The sequence below is a fragment of the Oncorhynchus gorbuscha genome, linkage group LG08 (assembly GCF_021184085.1).
Source record: "Oncorhynchus gorbuscha isolate QuinsamMale2020 ecotype Even-year linkage group LG08, OgorEven_v1.0, whole genome shotgun sequence".
NCBI classification, from domain to species: Eukaryota; Metazoa; Chordata; class Actinopteri; order Salmoniformes; family Salmonidae; genus Oncorhynchus; species Oncorhynchus gorbuscha.
Window position 1 is genome coordinate 42497216 of NC_060180.1, and position 22433 is coordinate 42519648.

The following is a 22433-nucleotide window of genomic DNA, read 5'->3' on the forward strand; positions in this document are numbered from 1 at the left end:
TGGCATAAGTCATGGGACATTTTAGAATTAGCTTTCAAATTGCAAAATGTTCTCTCGGCCCCATGGAAAAATGAATAGAATTCTATGAAATGAGTTTTAAAAACTGCAAAATGTTCTGTCCTCCCCAAGGCAAAATGTGTAGAATTGCAGGAAATTTGCTTTGAAACGGCAAAATGTTCTGTCCGCCCCAAGGCAAAATGTTCTGTCTGCCCCAAGGCAAAATGTTCTGTCTGCCCCAAGGCAAAATGTTCTGTCTGCCCCAAGGCAAAATGTTCTGTCTGCCCCAAGGCAAAATGTTCTGTCTGCCCCAAGGCAAAATGTTCTGTCCGCCCCAAGGCAAAATGTTCTGTCCGCCCCAAGGCAAAATGTTCTGTCCGCCCCAAGGCAAAATGTTCTGTCTGCCCCAAGGCTAAATGTTCTGTCTGCCCCAAGGCAAAATGTTCTGTCTGCCCCAAGGCTAAATGTTCTATTTGCCCCAAGGCAAAATGTTCTGTCTGCCCCAAGGCTAAATGTTCTGTCTGCCCCAAGGCTAAATGTTCTGTCTGCCCCAAGGCTAAATGTTCTGTCTGCCCCAAGGCTAAATGTTCTGTCTGCCCCAAGGCAAAATGTTCTGTCCGCCCCAAGGCTAAATGTTCTATTTGCCCCAAGGCAAAATGTTCTGTCCGCCCCAAGGCACAATGAGTAGAATTGCAGGAAATAACTCTCCGCTGTCAAGAGGGGGACCACTACATCTTTTTACCGCGAGGTGGGGGGCCACCAAACTAGGAATGGGCATTTGAAATGATTTCACTATTTAAATAATATCAATAATAAAGAATTGGGAAATTTGAATTTGATTTGATTTGATTGCCTGACAATAACAAAAAGCTACACGTGTGGAAAGTGTATCGGCTACCAGTGTGTCTTTTGTATGGGGTGCACTCATAAAAACTGTCATTAAAATGTTCAATGTATCCATGTAGGCTGTGCAGCAATGTCATATAGATCATTTTATTACATTTTGTAAAAAATGGATACTCTCCCAAGTAATCCAATACTAACGTGCATTTGGATATTTGAATATTCAAATTAACGTGTCCATACCCCAGGCCAAATCTCTATTAGGGTCCCCAAAAAACTAGGGCCGCCCCTGGTGTCATGCTCTCAGCCTCTCTAGTGTGTCCTTGAGAGAGAGCTTGTTTTCGTCTGTTTAGTATGTGTGTTTTAGAGACAGCGTTGTCTCTTGTTTGTAGCTAAATGACAGGGAAAAATGTTGATTTCCGCCTAAATAGATATACCCAACCGTAATTATTTTTCATGAGATGGCCATAAACAAAAAATGGTAATGTTGCATAGTTTTAGAAAGATCTGTAAGTCACCTATCTGGTAAAACAATTGCTGATGTGTCCTCATTCTGATTGCTGAGGTGTCCTCATTCTGATTGCTGAGGTGTCCTCATTCTGATTGCAGAGGTGTCCTCATTCTGATTGCTGAGGTGTCCTCATTCTGATTGCTGAGGTGTCCTCATTCTGATTGCTAAGGTGTCCTCATTCTGATTGCTGAGGTGTCCTCATTCTGATTGCTGAGGTGTCCTCATTCTGATTGCTGAGGTGTCCTCATTCTGATTGCTGAGGTGTCCTCATTCTGATTGCTGAGGTGTGCTCATTCAGAGGACACGAGCTCAAATACCTAGTACTAATGTTATGAAAATATGAGAAATCATATAAGATTTCTTTCATATTCAACAAAAGTGGGGTATTAGGGCTTGAAATGATATAGTAACTATCAAATTATAAATGACGTACTATAAGATTTCACATTTCATATAACTTTTAAATAAGTATGATCATACTTAGCGGCAGTACAATATTGGCACTCTAACGTTGACAGATAATTTCTCCTTAACGTCCACTGAGTGTTCAGAGACACCATGTGTGTTGCGGATGTCGTCGAAATGAGACCAAGGTGCAGCGTGGTAGGCATTTTGAATTTATTAAATGAACACCAAAAAAACAAGAAAGATAAACGACACGTAAAGTAATGTAAGGCTAAACCAGCAACTGACAAAAACAAGATCCCACAACAGAAAGTGGGAAAAGGGCTGCCCAAGTATGATCCCCAATCAGAGACAACGATAGACAGCTGCCTCTGATTGGGAACAATACTCGGCCAACAAAGAAATAGACAACATAGAATGCCCACCCCCACATCACACCCTGACCTAACCAAATAGAGAAATAAAACGGCTCTCTAAGGTCAGTGCGTGACAGTGTGCAGACTCTTTACAACTTCAGCTTTAAGCACAAAGTGATTTTGTCCGTCTGTGACCAACAAAAAAGGGGTCTTGGTTCAATTCTATGAAATTATTTTGTAGTTTCTCATGTTGAGAGCTCTAAGTCCGTCTGAGAATATCACAGCGAGATGAAACTAGTATGAAACCGCTCAAAGTACCCCAAAAAAGGGCTCTTACCATCTAAAAAGATATTATGTTTATGCGTGTGTACTGTAGCCTATATGTGTGTATCTGCTTCATAGTGTGTGTGTGTGTGTTTGTGAGCCTGCGTCCCCGCCCTTCTCCTGCTCTGTGGAACACATGTTGTGTGCTTGGCCAGCGGAGCGGAGGGGACGATTATGCAAGAGCCTGTATGGCTGCCAAGCCGTGTGTGAGTGAGTGTGTGTGTGTGAGTGCGTGCGCTTGCGTGTGTGTTGAGGGACGAAACAGCAAAACGGGTAGCCGTCCAGCCAGAGGAATAAATAGAACATCACTGGCTCTGGAGAGTGCATCTTAATTTACAAAACATGAACTATTGGGCTTTGTTATTATTGAGTTTGGTCTTTGTTAGAAAGTGAATTAAAGCTGTAACTATGAGATTGTATATACAGCACAATCAACAAACTACTCCTGAACATTAATTGACTTTAATTGCATTTACTAATGTCGCTCATAAAACATTCATAATCACTCACACAATAGATGATGGATATGTATGAGATTCAGTAAAGAAATCCCCTGGGAGTCTTCTCCTGCAGTGGTTCTGTAGTGTAGATTTGATGGTGGGGACAATGGAGGGTCTCTGTGTGTGATAGAGAGTAATACACAGCTGGATGTTGGTAGCACTTGAGACTGAGAAACCTCTTGATCGACCAAGAGTTAAAAAGATCCACCGATGAAGAAGAACATCTCATTTGATGGCAGCATCTGATTCTGTTCATGATTGCTGTCTGATTTCTGGGCAGCTGTGCACTGAGTGGGCTGTCTTTTGACACACACACACACACACACACACACACACACACACACACACACACACACACACACACACACACACACACACACACACACACACACACACACACACACGAACACACACACACACGTGAGGCGCATCTTTGATCTGGGGGCCGTGTATATGCAACACAACACACATGCATCTTTAACTATTGAAATGTCCTCAAAAACATTTTACCCTCTATCTGACGGTACTGTTTTGTTCAGTTATATTTCATATGAAGAAAAAAACAAAAGGACAAGAGACGGCAGTATGGTGGAGGGGAGACGGTGGAGGGGAGACGGTGGAGGGGAGACTGTGGAGGGGAGACTGTGGAGGGGAGACTGTGGAGGGGAGACTGTGGAGGGGAGACGGTGGAGGGGAGACGGTGGAGGGCAGACGGTGGAGGGCAGACGGTGGAGGGCAGACGGTGGAGGGCAGACGGTGGAGGGCAGACGGTGGAGGGCAGACGGTGGAGGGCAGACGGTGGAGGGCAGACGGTGGAGGGGAGACGGTGGAGGGGAGACGGTACAGGGGAGACGGTGGAGGGCAGACGGTGGAGGGGAGACGGTACAGGGGAGACGGTGGAGGGGAGACGGTGGAGGGGTGACGGTGCAGGGGTGACGGTGCAGGGGAGACGGTGGAGGGGGGACGGTGGAGGGCGGACGGTGGAGGGGTGACGGTGGAGGGGAGACGGTGGAGGGAGACGGTGGAGGGGAGACTGTGCAGGGGAGACGGTGGAGGGAGACGGTGCAGGGGAGACGGTGGAGGGGAGACGGTGGAGGGGAGACGGTGGAGGGCAGACGGTGCAGGGGAGACGGTGCAGGGGAGACGGTGCAGGGGAGACGGTGCAGGGGTGACGGTGGAGGGAGACGGTGGAGGGAGACGGTGGAGGGCAGACGGTGGAGGGCAGACGGTGCAGGGGAGACGGTGCAGGGGAGACGGTGCAGGGAGACGGTGGAGGGGAGACGGTGGAGGGGAGACGGAGGAGGGGAGACGGAGGGGGGACGGTGCAGGGGAGACGGTGGAGGGGAGACGGTGCAGGGGAGACGGTGGAGAGGAGCACGGGGGAGACGGTGGAGGGAGACGGCAGGGGAGACGGTGGGGGAGACGGTGGAGGGGAGACGGTGGAGGGGAGACGGTACAGGGGAGACGGTGGAGGGGAGACGGTGGAGGGGAGACGGTACAGGGGAGACGGTGGAGGGAGACGGTACAGGGGAGACGGTGGAGGGGAGACGGTACAGGGGAGACGGTGGAGGGCAGGCGGTGGAGGGAGCCGGTGGAGGGGAGACGGTGGAGGGGAGACGGTGGAGGGAGACGGTAGAGGGGAGACGGTACAGGGAGACGGTGGAGGGCAGGCGGTGGGGGAGACGGTACAGGGGAGACGGTGGAGGGGAGACGGTGGAGTGGAGACGGTGGAGGGAGACGGTACAGGGGAGACGGTACAGGGGAGACGGTACAGGGAGACGGTGGAGGGGAGACGGTACAGGGGAGACGGTGGAGTGGAGACTGTGGAGGGGAGACGGTGGAGGGGAGACGGTGGAGGGCAGGCGGTGGAGGGGAGACGGTGGAGAGGAGACGGTGGAGGGAGACGGTGGAGGGGAGACGGTGGAGGGCAGGCGGTGGAGGGGAGACGGTGGAGGGAGACGGTGGAGGGGTGGGGCAGGGGTGACGGTGCAGGGAGACGGTGGAGGGGGACGGTGGAGGGCGGACGGTGGAGGGGTGACGGTGGAGGGGAGACGGTGGAGGGGAGACGGTGGAGGGGAGACTGTGCAGGGGAGACGGTGGAGGGGAGACGGTGCAGGGGAGACGGTGGAGGGAGACGGTGGAGGGGAGACGGTGGAGGGCAGACGGTGCAGGGGAGACGGTGCAGGGGAGACGGTGCAGGGGAGACGGTGCAGGGGTGACGGTGGAGGGGAGACGGTGGAGGGGAGACGGTGGAGGGCAGACGGTGGAGGGCAGACGGTGCAGGGGAGACGGTGCAGGGGAGACGGTGCAGGGGAGACGGTGGAGGGGAGACGGTGGAGGGGAGACGGAGGAGGGGGAGACGGAGGAGGGGAGACGGTGCAGGGGAGACGGTGGAGGGGAGACGGTGCAGGGAGACGGTGGAGAGGAGACGGTGGAGGGGAGACGGTACAGGGGAGACGGTGGAGGGGAGACGGTACAGGGGAGACGGTGAGGGGAGACGGTGGAGGGGAGACGGTACAGGGGAGACGGTGGAGGGGAGACGGTACAGGGGAGACGGTGGAGGGGAGACGGTGGAGGGAGACGGTACAGGGGAGACGGTGGAGGGGAGACGGTACAGGGGAGACGGTGGAGGGGAGACGGTACAGGGGAGACGGTGGAGGGCAGGCGGTGGAGGGGAGCCGGTGGAGGGGAGACGGTGGAGGGGAGACGGTGGAGGGGAGACGGTAGAGGGGAGACGGTACAGGGGAGACGGTGGAGGGCAGGCGGTGGAGGGGAGACGGTACAGGGGAGACGGTGGAGGGGAGACGGTGGAGTGGAGACGGTGGAGGGGAGACGGTACAGGGGAGACGGTACAGGGGAGACGGTACAGGGGAGACGGTGGAGGGGAGACGGTACAGGGGAGACGGTGGAGTGGAGACTGTGGAGGGGAGACGGTGGAGGGGAGACGGTGGAGGGCAGGCGGTGGAGGGGAGACGGTGGAGAGGAGACGGTGGAGGGGAGACGGTACAGGGGAGACGGTGGAGGGGAGACGGTACAGGGGAGACGGTACAGGGGAGACGGTCCAGGGGAGACGGTGGAGGGCAGGCGGTGGAGGGGAGACGGTACAGGGGAGACGGTACAGGGGAGACGGTGGAGGGGAGGCGGTGGAGGGGAGACGGTGGAGGGCAGGCGGTACAGGGGAGACGGTACAGGAGAGACGGTACAGGGGAGACGGTACAGGGGAGACGGTGGAGTGGAGACTGTGGAGGGGAGACGGTGGAGGGGAGACGGTGGAGGGCAGGCGGTGGAGGGGAGACGGTACAGGGGAGACGGTGGAGTGGAGACGGTGGAGGGGAGACGGTACAGGGGAGACGGTGGAGGGGAGAAGGTACAGGGGAGACGGAACAGGGGAGACGGTACAGGGGAAACGGTGCAGGGGAGACGGTGCAGGACAGACGTTCATTGAACCTGACAGCATAGTGAAGCTGCATACAGATGATTTGCTGTAGAGATATTTAATAGCACTACAGAATGTACACTTACAAATGTGTGAACAGAGATGATCTGATGCCAGAATATTATTTAATCCATATGCACAACCATGCGAAACCATTTCAACAACCATGTCATTTCTCAATGCAAACACACCCCCCCACATACACACACACACACACACAGACACACAGACACACACAGACACCCCCCCACACACACACGCGCACACACACACACACACACCCCACACACACACACACACACACACACACACACACACACACACACACACACACACACACACACACACACACACACACACACACACACACACACACACACACACACACACACACACACACACACACACACACAGTATATTGGGGAGATTTGGGTATTGCCTACATAACATATGGTTTGTATGTACAGTATATTGGGGAGATTTGGGTATTGTCTACATAACATGTGGTTTGTATGTACAGTATATTGGGGAGATTTGGGTATTGTCTACATAACATGTGGTTTGTATGTACAGTATATTGGGGACATTTACATTACATTTACATTACATTTACATTTAAGTCATTTAGCAGACGCTCTTATCCAGAGCGACTTACAAATTGGTGCATTCACCTTATGACATCCAGTGGGACAGTCACTTAACAATAGTGCATCTAAAACTTAGGGGGGTGAGAGGGATTACTTATCCTATTCTAGGTATTCCTTAAAGAGGTGGGGTTTCAGGTGTCTCCGGAAGGTGGTGATTGACTCCGCTGTCCTGGCGTCGTGAGGGAGTTTGTTCCACCATTGGGGGCCAGGGCAGCGAACAGTTTTGACTGGGCTGAGCGGGAGCTGTACTTCCTCAGTGGTAGGGAGGCGAGCAGGCCAGAGGTGGATGAACGCAGTGCCCTTGTTTGGGTGTAGGGCCTGATCAGAGCCTGGAGGTACTGAGGTGCCGTTCCCCTCACAGCTCCGTAGGCAAGCACCATGGTCTTGTAGCGGATGCGAGCTTCAACTGGAAGCCAGTGGAGAGAACGGAGGAGCGGGGTGACGTGAGAGAACTTGGGAAGGTTGAACACCAGACGGGCTGCGGCGTTCTGGATGAGTTGAAGGGGTTTAATGGCACAGGCAGGGAGCCCAGCCAACAGCGAGTTGCAGTAATCCAGACGGGAGATGACAAGTGCCTGGATTAGGACCTGCGCCGCTTCCTGTGTGAGGCAGGGTCGTACTCTGCGGATGTTGTAGAGCATGAACCTACAGGAACGGGCCACCGCCTTGATGTTGGCGAGATCATGGAACGGGCAGTCCTTCCCCGGGAGGAAGAGCAGCTCCGTCTTGCCGAGGTTCAGCTTGAGGTGGTGATCCGTCATCCACACTGATATGTCTGCCAGACATGCAGAGATGCGATTCGCCACCTGGTCATCAGAAGGGGGAAAGGAGAAGATTAATTGTGTGTCGTCTGCATAGCAATGATAAGAGAGACCATGTGAGGTTATGACAGAGCCAAGTGACTTGGTGTATAGCGAGAATAGGAGAGGGCCAAGAACAGAGCCCTGGGGGACACCAGTGGTGAGAGCGCGTGGTGAGGAGACAGATTCTCGCCACGCCACCTGGTAGGAGCGACCTGTCAGGTAGGACGCAATCCAAGCGTGGGCCGCGCCGGAGATGCCCAACTCGGAGAGGGTGGAGAGGAGGATCTGATGGTTCACAGTATCGAAGGCAGCCGACAGATCTAGAAGGATGAGAGCAGAGGAGAGAGAGTTAGCTTTAGCAGTGCGGAGCGCCTCCGTGATACAGAGGAGAGCAGTCTCAGTTGAATGACTAGTCTTGAAACCTGACTGATTTGGATCAAGAAGGTCATTCAGAGAGAGATAGCGGGAGAGCTGGCCAAGGACGGCACGTTCAAGAGTTTTGGAGAGAAAAGAAAGAAGGGATACTGGTCTGTAATTGTTGACATCGGAGGGATCGAGTGTAGGTTTTTTCAGAAGGGGTGCAACTCTCGCTCTCTTGAAGACGGAAGGGACGTAGCCAGCGGTCAGGGATGAGTTGATGAGCGAGGTGAGGTAAGGGAGAAGGTCTCCGGAAATGGTCTGGAGAAGAGAGGAGGGGATAGGGTCAAGCGGGCAGGTTGTTGGGCGGCCGGCCGTCACAAGACGCGAGATTTCATCTGGAGAGAGAGGGGAGAAAGAGGTCAGAGCACAGGGTAGGGCAGTGTGAGCAGAACCAGCGGTGTCGTTTGACTTAGCAAACGAGGATCGGATGTCGTCGACCTTCTTTTCAAAATGGTTGACGAAGTCATCTGCAGAGAGGGAGGAGGGGGAGGGGGCGGAGGATTCAGGAGGGAGGAGAAGGTGGCAAAGAGCTTCCTAGGGTTAGAGGCAGATGCTTGGAATTTAGCGTGGTAGAAAGTGGCTTTAGCAGCAGAGACAGAGGAGGAAAATGTAGAGAGGAGGGAGTGAAAGGATGCCAGGTCCGCAGGGAGGCGAGTTTTCCTCCATTTCCGCTCGGCTGCCCGGAGCCCTGTTCTGTGAGCTCGCAATGAGTCATCGAGCCACGGAGCGGGAGGGGAGGACCGAGCCGGCCTGGAGGATAGGGGACATAGAGAGTCAAGGGATGCAGAGAGGGAGGAGAGGAGGGTTGAGGAGGCAGAATCAGGAGATAGGTGGGAGAAGGTTTGAGCGGAGGGAAGAGATGATAGGATGGAAGAGGAGAGAGTAGCGGGGGAGAGAGAGCGAAGGTTGGGACGGCGCGATACCATCCGAGTAGGGGCAGTGTGGGAGGTGTTGGATGAGAGCGAGAGGGAAAAGGATACAAGGCAGTGGTCGGAGACTTGGAGGGGAGTTGCAATGAGGTTAGTGGAGGAACAGCATCTAGTAAAGATGAGGTCGAGCGTATTGCCTGCCTTGTGAGTAGGGGGGGAAGGTGAGAGGGTGAGGTCAAAAGAGGAGAGGAGTGGAAAGAAGGAGGCAGAGAGGAAAGAGTCAAAGGTAGACGTGGGGAGGTTAAAGTCGCCCAGAACTGTGAGAGGTGAGCCGTCCTCAGGAAAGGAGCTTATCAAGGAATCAAGCTCATTGATGAACTCTCCGAGGGAACCTGGAGGGCGATAAATGATAAGGATGTTAAGCTTGAAAGGGCTAGTAACTGTGACAGCATGGAATTCAAAGGAGGCGATAGACAGATGGGTAAGGGGAGAAAGAGAGAATGACCACTTGGGAGAGATGAGGATCCCGGTGCCACCACCCCGCTGACCAGACGCTCTCGGGGTGTGCGAGAACACGTGGGCGGACGAAGAGAGAGCAGTAGGAGTAGCAGTGTTGTCTGTGGTGATCCATGTTTCCGTCAGTGCCAAGAAGTCGAGGGACTGGAGGGAGGCATAGGCTGAGATGAACTCTGCCTTGTTGACCGCAGATTGGCAGTTCCAGAGGCTACCGGAGACCTGGAACTCCACGTGGGTCGTGCGCGCTGGGACCACCAGAGTAGGGTGGCCGCGGCCACGCGGTGAGGAGCGTTTGTATGGTCTGTGCAGAGAGGAGAGAACAGGGATAAACAGACACATAGTTGACAGGCTACAGAAGAGGCTACGCTAATGCAAAGGAGATTGGAATGACAAGTGGACTACACGTCTCGAATGTTCAGAAAGTTAAGCTACGTAGCAAGAATCTTATTGACTAAAATGATTAAAATGATACAGTACTGCTGAAGTAGGCCAGCTGGCAGTGGGTGCATTGTTGACACTACACTAATCAAGTCGTTCCGTTGAGTGTAATAGTTTCTGCAGTGTTGCTATTCGGGGGCTAGCTGGCTAGCTAGCAGTGTTGTTTACGTTACGTTGCGTTAAAAGAACGACAATAGCTGGCTAGCGAACCTAGAAAATCGCTCTAGACTACACAATTATCTTTGATACAAAGACGGCTATGTAGCTAGCTACGATCAAACAAATCAAACCGTTGTACTGTAATGAAATGAAGTGAAAATGTGATACTACCTGTGAATGCGACCGGGTAGTTGAGTTCTATACAGAAGACGTTGGCTAGCATTGGCTAGCTAGCAGAGTCACCTACATTAAGGACGACAAATAGCTGGCTAGCTAACCTCGGTAAATTAAGATAATCACTCTAAGACTACACACTCTAAACCTAAACAACACAATTATCTTGGATACGATGATACGAAGACAGCAAAGGCAGCTATGTAGCTAGCTAACACTACACTAATCAAGTCGTTCAGTTGAGTGTAATAGTTTCTCCAGTGCAGCTAATCAGTGGACGTTAGCTAGCTGGCTAGTGAAGACTACGTTAGGACGGCGAAATACGATAATTACGCAATTATCTTTTATACAAAGACGGCTATGTAGCTAGCTGAGAAGAAATTGCTAAGATTAGACAAATCAAACCGTTGTGATATAATGAAATATAATGAAAAAGTTATACTACCCGCGGGAGCGAAGTGCAGATGCGACCACTCGCTCCAACCGGAACCGGAAGTAGTGGGAGATTTGGGTATTGTCTACATAACATGTGGTTTGTATGTACAGTATATTGGGGAGATTTGGGTATTGCCTACATAACATGTGGTTTGTATGTACAGTATATTGGGGAGATTTGGGTATTGTCTACATAACATGTGGTTTGTATGTACAGTATATTGGGGAGATTTGGGTATTGTCTACATAACATGTGGTTTGTATGTACAGTATATTGGGGAGATTTGGGTATTGTCTACATAACATGTGGTTTGTATGTACAGTATATTGGGGAGATTTGGGTATTGTCTACATAACATATGGTTTGTATGTACAGTATATTGGGGATATTTGGGTATTGTCTACATAACATATGGTTTGTATGTACAGTATATTGGGGAGATTTGGGTATTGTCTACATAACATATGGTTTGTATGTACAGTATATTGGGGAGATTTGGGTATTGTCTACATAACATATGGTTTGTATGTACAGTATATTGGGGAGATTTGGGTATTGTCTACATAACATGTGGTTTGTATGTACAGTATATTGGGGAGATTTGGGTATTGTCTACATAACATATGGTTTGTATGTACAGTATATTGGGGAGATTTGGGTATTGCCTACATAACAGATGGTTTGTATGTACAGTATATTGGGAAGATTTGGGTATTGTCTACATAACATATGGTTTGTATGTACAGTATATTGGGGAGATTTGGGTATTGCCTACATAACAGATGGTTTGTATGTACAGTATATTGGGGAGATTTGGGTATTGTCTACATAACATATGGTTTGTATGTACAGTATATTGGGGAGATTTGGGTATTGTCTACATAACATATGGTTTGTATGTACAGTATATTGGAGAGATTTGGGTATTGTCTACATAACATATGGTTTGTATGTACAGTATATTGGGGAGATTTGGGTATTGTCTACATAACATGTGGTTTGTATGTACAGTATATTGGGGAGATTTGGGTATTGTCTACATAACATGTGGTTTGTATGTACAGTATATTGGGGAGATTTGGGTATTGTCTACATAACATGTGGTTTGTATGTACAGTATATTGGGGAGATTTGGGTATTGTCTACATAACATATGGTTTGTATGTACAGTATATTGGGGAGATTTGGGTATTGCCTACATAACATGTGGTTTGTATGTACAGTATATTGGGGAGATTTGGGTATTGCCTACATAACAGATGGTTTGTATGTACAGTATATTGGGGAGATTTGGGTATTGCCTACATAACAGATGGTTTGTATGTACAGTATATTGGGGAGATTTGGGTATTGTCTACATAACATATGGTTTGTATGTACAGTATATTGGGGAGATTTGGGTATTGCCTACATAACAGATGGTTTGTATGTACAGTATATTGGGGAGATTTGGGTATTGCCTACATAACATATGGTTTGTCTGTACAGTATATTGGGGAGATTTGGGTATTGCCTACATAACAGATGGTTTGTATGTACAGTATATTGGGGAGATTTGGGTATTGCCTACATAACAGATGGTTTGTATGTACAGTATATTGGGGAGATTTGGGTATTGCCTACATAACATATGGTTTGTATGTACAGTATATTGGGGAGATTTGGGTATTGTCTACATAACATATGGTTTGTATGTACAGTATATTGGGGAGATTTGGGTATTGTCTACATAACATGTGGTTTGTATGTGCAGTATATTGGGGAGATTTGGGTATTGTCTACATAACATATGGTTTGTATGTACAGTATATTGGGGAGATTTGGGTATTGCCTACATAACAGATGGTTTGTATGTACAGTATTTGTGAGGCTTTATTATTGGTGCTTTTGTGTTTTTTTGTTGAGCAAAACTTTTTGTGGAAGGTACTACCCCCCCCTGCAGTCAATGTCGCTGAGATAACAGTTTCGTTGGAGGCGGGGAAACTGTGGAGCTGTACAGACTATTGCATGTTTCTGTTTGTGAGTCAAGCGACAGCAGTATGGTGGAGGGGATGTTGTCTCTTTGCAGATTTTCATTCAGTCATGCAGAGCTGTTATTTTCGGGGCCTAAAATACATGTGTTCATATGGGCAGAATATTATCTGTAGGCAAAAATATATTTTTCTGGTAAAAGACGTTTGGACATTTCAGTTAAAACATACCGAAATGAAAACGTAGTTGTTTTAGAGACACTAAGTAACAACAGGATTCTCTTAATACTGGGCTCTCACCATTTACTAGCACAATTACCATTCACATTCAGTCAGCTTTGGTGTTGACATCAGTGAGCCTTCTGAATGAGGAGAGACACATTGGTAGACCTACCTTCCCCGGTGCTTCACAGCTTCCCCCGGAAACTTAACGTATTGTAGCCTCTCGTGGATGAAAGAGTAGCGGAGGAAGCCTGCTGCTGCAGTGTTGGCCTTAATATATTACGTGTTGCGGCGGTGCTTCGAGTAGTGATTTATAGGCCCTGGCTACCAGGCTGACAGCAGAGCCCTGTTCTCTGTGTGTCCACCAGGAGGCAGTGTTCATGGGGAACGGAGAGCAGTACATCTGGAAGCCCCCAGAGGACAATGACATCATCGCCTTGCACCCAGCGCCTATACCCCCGGGGGAGAATGGACAGGGATACACACCCACAGCCATGGAGGTGAGGGATATGTCTGTGTGTGTATGTATGTGGGTGGTGGAGTGGGCGGGATGAGGTAAGTGTGTCATGGGGAGATTTGTGTATTGCTTACGTAACATATGGTTTGTATGTACAGTAAATTTGTGTTAACTTAATGGTCAAATTGTGAAAGAGAGGTCCTGTTTACCCAGAGAGCTCCTCTTTGATTGGCTTTGCCGCCATAACACAGGCCTTCCTGAGTCAAACTTGGTCCGGGGCCTGGTTTCTGGTTACACTGCTGGGTGGGATTACAGCCATGTGGAACCGCAACATGTGGGTGGAGCTGAGCCCTTAACTCTGACACGTCAGTCACACTATGGGACAAAGTGACATCCCATTTATCGTGTAGTGCACTACTTCTGGAGAGTTTCACTGTTGGCTCGGTTGCAGAAAAACAGGTTTGAGCCCCTGGCTCCTTTTGCTGTGTGGCTGTGAGCAGAGCTTAAGGGGTTAAGTCTCTGCTGTTTGGCTCCTCATTTAGAATGTAGAGATCAGACGACTACACAGATTTCTCTCCCTCCCTCTTTTTCTGTCTTTCTCTCCCGCTCTCTCAATCACTCATTCTTTCACTCTCTTTGTCTTACTAACAATCTCCTCCTTCTCTTCTCTTCCCCCTTAATCCCTCTTCCTCTTTATGATTTTATCTTTCTCTCTTTCTGAGCTCCTAGTATACTCTGGAGTGTGTCAGTTGCACCCGTCAAAATGTGTTCCACTCCTTTCCTCCTCCGTCCCTCTCTTCTCGTCCACTCCTTACTTGCCTTTTGTAGGCGCTGGCCTGCTCTCAGCCAATCAGATCTCCCAAACCGGGTCTTACCCACTAACGTACATAATGCACATAAACCATTCTAAATTCACTACTTATTTTCTGATATCTACAAAATAACAGAAATAAGATTTTGTTGCCAAGTTTGTAATCCTGTCACACACAGAGAGCAGAAATATGAACGGTACTGTATCTTAGAGTAGACGAGGAGAAGGAGGAGAGGAGAAGGAAAAAATATATATATACAGTACAGGCTTCTTCAACAGCTGCAGTTTTGAAACCCCCATCGTCTTGTGACTTCCTTCCTCTGCTGCAAACACACTCACACACACACAAATACACACACACACAGACACGTAATGGCTGCACAGATCACACACAGCGCAGGGCATGGTCTTTGTTTATTAAAAAAGATCATCACAGATTTGTGGGGGCAGGGTTTAAGTGTTGCTAGAGATCTGTTAGAAAGAGAGAGAGAGAGCGAGAGAGAGAGGGGAGATTGTTGAATCTAATGAAAAGAGGAACTGTTTATGTTCACCTGTATGAGTATGTGATAGTATCTCTAGAGTATAAAATATATACTTTGTAGATAGATACTCAGTGTCAGTTCCACCCCAACAGTTACCCCCTAAAGACCGAAACTCTGAAAATCCCTTGGGGTCTGAGAGAGATAGTGACAGATGGAGTGACAGAAAGAGAGAGACCGAGAGCGACATGGAGAATGATCGATAAAGAGAGCTATTTGCTCATGAAGCATTTCTCAGGAGCAGGAGATCAGAGGTGTGAACACAGAAGACAAACATGACCGTATCCCACAATCCTTTTGTGCACCTCTCTATGACCTATGAAACAGAAATGCCACAAGAGGTCACAATGTCGGTTAGATGGAATGCCTCTGCAAGATTTCCACAAGCCATTTGGTTGTAAGTAGAGAGTTTACACACACACGTTAGTATTTCTAATTGTTGTTGCCTTGTCCAGAAGGACCCTGTAAGTAAGTATTTGGTTGGATGTGTATACCATGTGTATCCTGTAGTAAAACATGGAACTAGATATGGTCCATTAATACTTGCCATGTGTATCCTGTAGTACTAATAAAACATGGAACTAGATATGGTCCATTAGTACTTGCCATGTGTATCCTGTAGTACTAATAAAACATGGAACTAGATATGGTCCATTAATACTTGCCATGTGTATCCTGTAGTACTAATAAAACATGGAACTAGATATGGTCCATTAATACTTGCCATGTGTATCCTGTAGTACTAATAAAACATGGAACTAGATATGGTCCATTAATACTTGCCATGTGTATCCTGTAGTACTAATAAAACATGGAACTAGATATGGTCCATTAATACTTGCCATGTGTATCCTGTAGTAAAACATGGAACTAGATATGTCCCATTAATACTTGCCATGTGTATCCTGTAGTAAAACATGGAACTAGATATGGTCCATTAATACTTGCCATGTGTATCCTGTAGTACTAATAAAACATGGAACTAGATATGGTCCATTAATACTTGCCATGTGTATCCTGTAGTACTAATAAAACATGGAACTAGATATGGTCCATTAATACTTGCCATGTGCAAAGCATTTTTTACACACATGTTCCTTCTTGAAAATCGGATGTGTCATAAATTCATCGAAAAACATGGTTTGGCCTCCCGGGTCGCACAGTTCCACCAGAGACTCTGGGTTCATGCCCAGGCTCTGTCGTAACCGGCCGCGACCGGGAGGTCCGTGGGGCGACGCACAATTGGCCTAGCGTCGTCCGGGTTAGGGAGGGTTTGGCCGGTAGGGATGTCCTTGTCTCATCGCGCACCAGCGACTCCTGTGGCGGGCCGGGCGCAGTGCACGCTAACCAAGGTTGCCAGGTGCACGGTGTTTCCTCCGACACATTGGTGCGGCTGGCTTCCGGGTTGGATGGCGCTGTGTTAAGCAGCAGTGCGGCTTGGTTGGGTTGTGTATCGGAGGACGCGTGAATTTCAACCTTCGTCTCTCCCGAGCCTTTACGGGAGCTGTAGTGATGAGACAAGATAGTAGCTACTAAACAATTTGGATACCATGGAATTGGGGAGAAAAAGGGGTCAAATTAAAAATAAAACATAAAAAATAAAAAACATGGTTTCGTGGTTTGGCTGTTATCCCTGACACACACCATTCTATTTTCTCCACTACTTGTTTGTGCTGACTGTGGTGAAATGTAACTGGTTTATCCAGTGGTTAGGTAACTCTGCCACATAGCCCAGCCAGAGCACACAGCAGGCTGATAACACAGTTTACTCTGCCTGAGCAAAATGGGTCAGGTTACTGCACTGTTTCAACACACAAACACACACACACACAGTTCAATGTTTGCACATACACATACTGTACACAGACACTCTTACATACTGTATGTGCAGGCTGACACAGAGACAGTCTGTACACATTTATACAGTCATGAGGGCAATAAAAACCACTCACTATATCATCAAAGGCCTCACAGGTCTACTGTTCTTGACATATGCTACAGTACATATACTGTAATATAAATATAAATAAAGTACTGTGTCATAACACATTACAATACCATAACATTGACTTATACTGTAAAAAAGCAAATGCTACTGTAAATGGAATTAATTTATAAATGAATGGATGAATGAATGGATGAATGAATACAATTTGTTTTCACAATATTTCTACTTCAATTTCAAGGGATTGCCTGCTATGTAAAGTGTTTACAAACATTAAAGCATATTAATGAATATTTTGTGTTTTATACACTATATATACTTAAAAGAATGTTTGACACCCCTTCAAATTCGTGGATTCAGCTATTTCAGCCAAACCCGTTGCTGACAGGTGTATACAATAGAGCACACAACCTTGCAATCTCCAAAGATAAGCATTGGCCTTACTGAAGAGCTCAGTGACTTTTAATGTGAACCGTCATGGAATGTCACCTTTCCAACAAGTCAGTTCGTCAAATTTCTGCACTACTAGCGCTGCCCCGGTCAACTGTTAGAGCTGCCACGGTCAACTGTTAGAGCTGCCCCTGTCAACTGCTGGAGCTGCCCCGGACAACTGCTAGAGCTGCCCCGGACAACTGTTAGAGCTGCCCCGGACAACTGTTAGAGCTGCCCCGGTCAACTGCTAGAGCTGCCACGGTCAACTGCTAGAGCTGCCCCGGACAACTGCTAGAGCTGCCCCGGACAACTGCTAGAGCTGCCCCGGTCAACTGTTAGAGCTGCCCCGGTCAATTGTAAGTGCTGTTATTGTGAAGTGGAAATGTCTAGGATCAACAACGGCGCAGCCACGAAGTGGTAGGTCACACAAGCTCACAGAACGGGACCACCAGGTGCTCACTACCAAGTTGCAACACTCACTACCAAGTTCCAAACTGCCTCTGGAAGCAACATTAGCGCAATAACTGTAAGTCGGGAGCTTCATGAAATGGGTTTTTGATGGCCGAGCAGACGCACACAAGCCTAAGATCACCATGCGCAATGCCAAGTGCCAGCTGGAGTGGTGTAAAGCTCGCTGCCATTGGACTCTGGAGCTGTGGAAACACGTTCTCTGGAGTGATGAATCACGCTTCACCATCTGGCAGTCCGACAGACAAATATTGGTTTGGCAGAAGCCAAGAGAACGCTATCTGCCCAAATGCATAGTGCCAACTGTGAGGTCCATACATAAATGGTTTGTCAGAATCTGTGTGGAAGAACTTGACTGGCATGCACAAAGTGCTGACCTCAACCCAATCAAACAACTTTGTGATGAATTGGAACTGTGACTGCGAGCCAGGCCTAATCGCCCAACATCAGTGCCTGACCTCCCTAATGCTCTTGTAGATGAATGGAAGCAATTCCACACAGCAATGTTCCAACATATAATGGAAAGTCTTCCCAGAAAAGTGGAGGCTGTTATAGCAGCAAAGGGGAGACCAACTCCATATTAATGCCCATGATTTTAGAATGAGATGTTTGACTATCAGGTGTCCACATACTTTTGGCCACGTAGTGTATAACTTTCACTTCCAGAGGCCTTAGCAAAGGCTTCGAAACTGGCAGTGTCTCAACGGCAAAACATACCATATGTAACGTCCGTCGTTAAATGAAGACCAAGGTTCAGCGTGGTAGGCATACATTTTCTTTTAATTTTAAATGTTCCACCAAAAACAATAAACAACTCAACGAACGTAAAGCTAGGAGTGCAACACATGCAACACACAAAGACAAGGTCCCACAACAGAAGGTGGGAAAAAAGGCTGCCTAGGTATGATCCCCAATCAGAGACAACGATAGACAGCTGCCTCTGATTAGGAACCATACTCGGCCAACAAAGAAATATAAAATAGATTTCCCACCCTAGTCACACCCTGACCTACCAAATAGAGAATTTAAAGAATCTCTAAGGTCAGGGCATGACAGTAACCCCCACCCAAACCCCCGCTGGAGGCTCTGGACTGCGGATCATTGCTGAAAGCTCTGGACTGCGGACCGCCGTCGGAGACTCCGGACTGCGGACCGCCGTCGGAGACTCCGGACTGCGGACCGTCGCCGGAGACTCCGGACTGGGGACCGCCGCCGGAGACTCCGGACTGGGGACCGTCGCCGGAGACTCCGGACTGGGGACCGTCGCCGGAGACTCCGGACTGGGGACCGTCGCCGGAGACTCCGGACTGGGGACCGCCGCCGGAGACTCCGGACTGGGGACCGCCGCCGGAGACTCCGGACTGGACTGGGGACCGCCGCCGGAGACTCCGGACTGGACTGGGGACCGCCGCCGGAAACTCCGGACTGCGGACCGTCGCCGGAGACTCCGGACTGCGGACCGTCGCCGGAGACTCCGGACTGCGGACCGTCGCCGGAGACTCCGGACTGCGGACCGTCGTCGGAGACTCCGGACTGCGGACCGTCGCCGGAGACTCCGGACTGCGGACCGTCACCGGAGACTCCGGACTGGGGACCGTCGCCGGAGACTCCGGACTGGGGACCGTCGCCGGAGACTCCGGACTGGGGACCGTCGCTGCAGGCTCCTTGCCATGGATCATCAATACAGGCTCCGGGCCATGGATCATCACTGGAGGCTTCGTACCATGGATCATCACTGGAGGCTTCGAACCATGGATCATCACTGGAGGCTTCGTGCCATGGATCATCACTGGAGGCTTCATGCCAAGGATCATCATGGATCAGGTGCAGGATCTGCTGGGCCGTGGAGGCGCAATGGAGGTCTGGAGCGTAGAGCTGGCACAACGCATCCTGGCTGAATCCCCCCGTAGCACGGCAAGTGCGGGGAGCTGGCACAGGCCGAACTGGGTTGTGCTGGCGAACTGGGGATACCGTGTGTAAAGCTGGCGCAGGACATCCTGGGCCGAAGAGACGCACCAGAGGCCAGGAGCGCTGAGCCGGCACAATCCGTCCTGGCTGAATGCCCACTCTAGCATGGCAACTGCGGGAAGCTTGCACAGAGCGCACCGGGCTGTGGTTCCGTTTTCGCTGCCTCTATCTCCTCCTTCGGACGGCGATACTCCCCAGCCCTTGTCCAGGGTCCGGCTCCCTCCAGGATTTTCCCCAGGTCCAGTTTTCCTAACCACGCTGCTTGGTCAGTTGGTGGTGGGATCTTCTGTAACGTCCATCGTTAAATGAAGACCAAGGTGCAACGTGGTAGCCGTACATTTTATTTTTATTTTAAATGTTCCACCAAAAACAATAAACAACTCAACGAACGTAAAGCTAGGAGAGCAAACACATGCAGCACACAAAGAAAAGATCCCACAACAGAAGGTGGGAAAAAGGGCTGCCTAAGTATGATCCCCAATCAGAGACAACAATAGACAGCTGCCTCTGATTGGGAACCATACTAGGCCAACAAAGAAATATAAACATAGATTTCCCACCCTAGTCACACCCTGACCTACCAAATAGAGAATTTAAAGGATCTCTAAGGTCAGGGAGTGACACCATAAGGATATGCCAAAAATCTCAAACATTTATGTAATGAACACGAGTGAGACAGAGAGCTGGTTTCAAGCGCAAGGCACAGCAGGTGTTTAATGTAACAGACCACAGGAGGAGGCAGATAGCTGGGTACAGCCTTCAACTGTACAGGCAGGGATAAGGCTAGTAATGTCGTCCGGGAGATCAGGCAAGTGGTTGATAACAGGAAATCCGATAGGTTAAGGTACAGACAGGGAATAGGCAAAAGACGTCATTAGTGAGGCAGGCATACACGGGAGGAGTAAATTACAGGAAAATCAGAGCTCCAATTAGAAGTGTAAAACCAAACAATACCTGCAAAGAACTGAACTAAATAGTGTGTGATAATGACATACGGGAGTTCATTGATTCATTCCTCCTTTCGGGCTAGACGTAGCTGCAGCTCCGCTGAATCCATCTGTTGTTTTTGGGTGAGGTATTCTGTAATGAACACGAGGGACACAGAGAGCTGGTTTCAAGCGCAAGGCGCAGCAGGTGTTTAATGTAGAGGACCACAGGAGGCAGGTAGCTGGGTCCAGGGGCAGGCAGCAGGTCATACACAGGGGGTCCAAAAAGGCAACAGTACAGCCAGAGAAAGGGCTAGTAACGTCATCTGGGAGATCAGGCAATAGGTTGATAGGCAAAAGAATAGGCAAAAGGCATCGTTAGTGAGGTAGGCAAAAACGATCATACACAGGAGGAGTACATTACGGAAGAACCAGAGCTCTGAATAGAAGTGTGTCAAAAACAAACAATACCTCACAGTGATGGGGTGCAAAGAACTGGACTACATAGTATGTGATAATGACATACAGGTGTGTGAACAGGTGATCAGAATTCGGGTGACTCAGATCTGGAGAGTGAGCTGGTTCATAGGATCTATGTGTTTGAGAGTGTGAGCTGCATTCAGGGGATCTACGAGTATGAGAGTGTGAGTTGGAAGCAGATGATACAATTTAAGGTTTATGGTCAATCTATTTGGTTTTTAAAAATTCATTACAGTTTAAAATGTTCAGTAAGTTCAAATTCAGTCCATCATTAATTTAAAATTCCAAGTAATAAACAATTCAAATTTGGCAAAACAAATGGTCATCCAAAAAACAAAAACAAAGCAATCAATCAATCAAAATAATCAGAAAAATCTGTCAGTCCATTTAGTCATTCAATCTGTCCACAATGTGTCTGTGACTTTGTGTTGGGGGAGGGGAAGGGTGGCGTGTGAGTTGGCAGTTGCTGAAGGGAATTGGCAGTTGGGGTTGGTCGGTGCTGTGTCCAGGTTTAGTGCTGGTGTTGTGGCTTGGACTGGGAAAGCCTCGGTTTATACTGGTGTTGGGGCCAGGACTGGGAAAGCCTCGGTTTATACTGCTGTTGGGGCCAGGACTGGGAAAGCCTCGGTTTATACTGGTGTTGGGGCCAGGACTGGGAAAGCCTCGGTTTATACTGGTGTTGTGGCTTGGACTGGGAAAGCCTCGGTTTATACTGGTGTTGGGGCCAGGACTAGGAAAGCCTCGGTTTATACTGGTGTTGGGGCCAGGACTGGGAAAGCCTCGGTTTATGCTGGTGTTGGGGCCAGGACTGGAAAAGCCTCGGTTTATACTGGTGGTGGGGCCAGGACTGGGAAAGCCTCGGTTTATACTGGTGTTGGGGCCAGGACTGGGAAAGCCTCGGTTTATACTGGTCTTGGGGCCAGGACTGGGAAAGCCTTGGTCTATACTGGTGTTGGGGCCAGGACTGGATGTCATGCTTGGACCGGGACTGGTGCTGGGTCTGGTGCTGGAGACTGAGGAAAAAACAGGAACCAGGAGCTGTGGTTGCTGCAGGTGCTGGGTCTGGTGCTGGAGACTGGGGAAAAAACAGGAACCAGGAGCTGTGGCTGCTGCAGGTGCTGGGTCGGGATCTGGGTCTGTAGCAGGGAGGAAGGACAACCTGACGAGCAGACACACTGGGAGCCCTAGACCAGAGGTCAATGGTGGTACTTCCATGTGGTCCGCTCGCACCAGGTGAAGGTTTGCTGTTTGGTCCCTCCTCCACCCCTCTTCTGGTGTTCTGGTGCTGTGACTGCGTCTGGTGCTGGATCTGCAGAAGGGAAGAAGGACAACCTGAGGAGCAAGTAGACACACCTGGGAGCACAAAATCCGGAGGTCAGGG

The 22433-nt window shown here is 49.4% G+C and overlaps 1 protein-coding gene across 1 annotated transcript in view; it reads left to right on the top strand.

Moving 5' to 3' along the window:
- Positions 1 to 22433, top strand: part of LOC124041681 (protein PRRC2A) — a 129548-nt gene that overhangs the window by 102467 nt on the left and 4648 nt on the right. The window contains exon 8 of the mRNA XM_046359548.1: positions 13395 to 13526. Within this exon, the coding sequence (XP_046215504.1) occupies positions 13395 to 13526 (132 nt within the window). The remainder of the gene's footprint in view (positions 1 to 13394; positions 13527 to 22433) is intronic.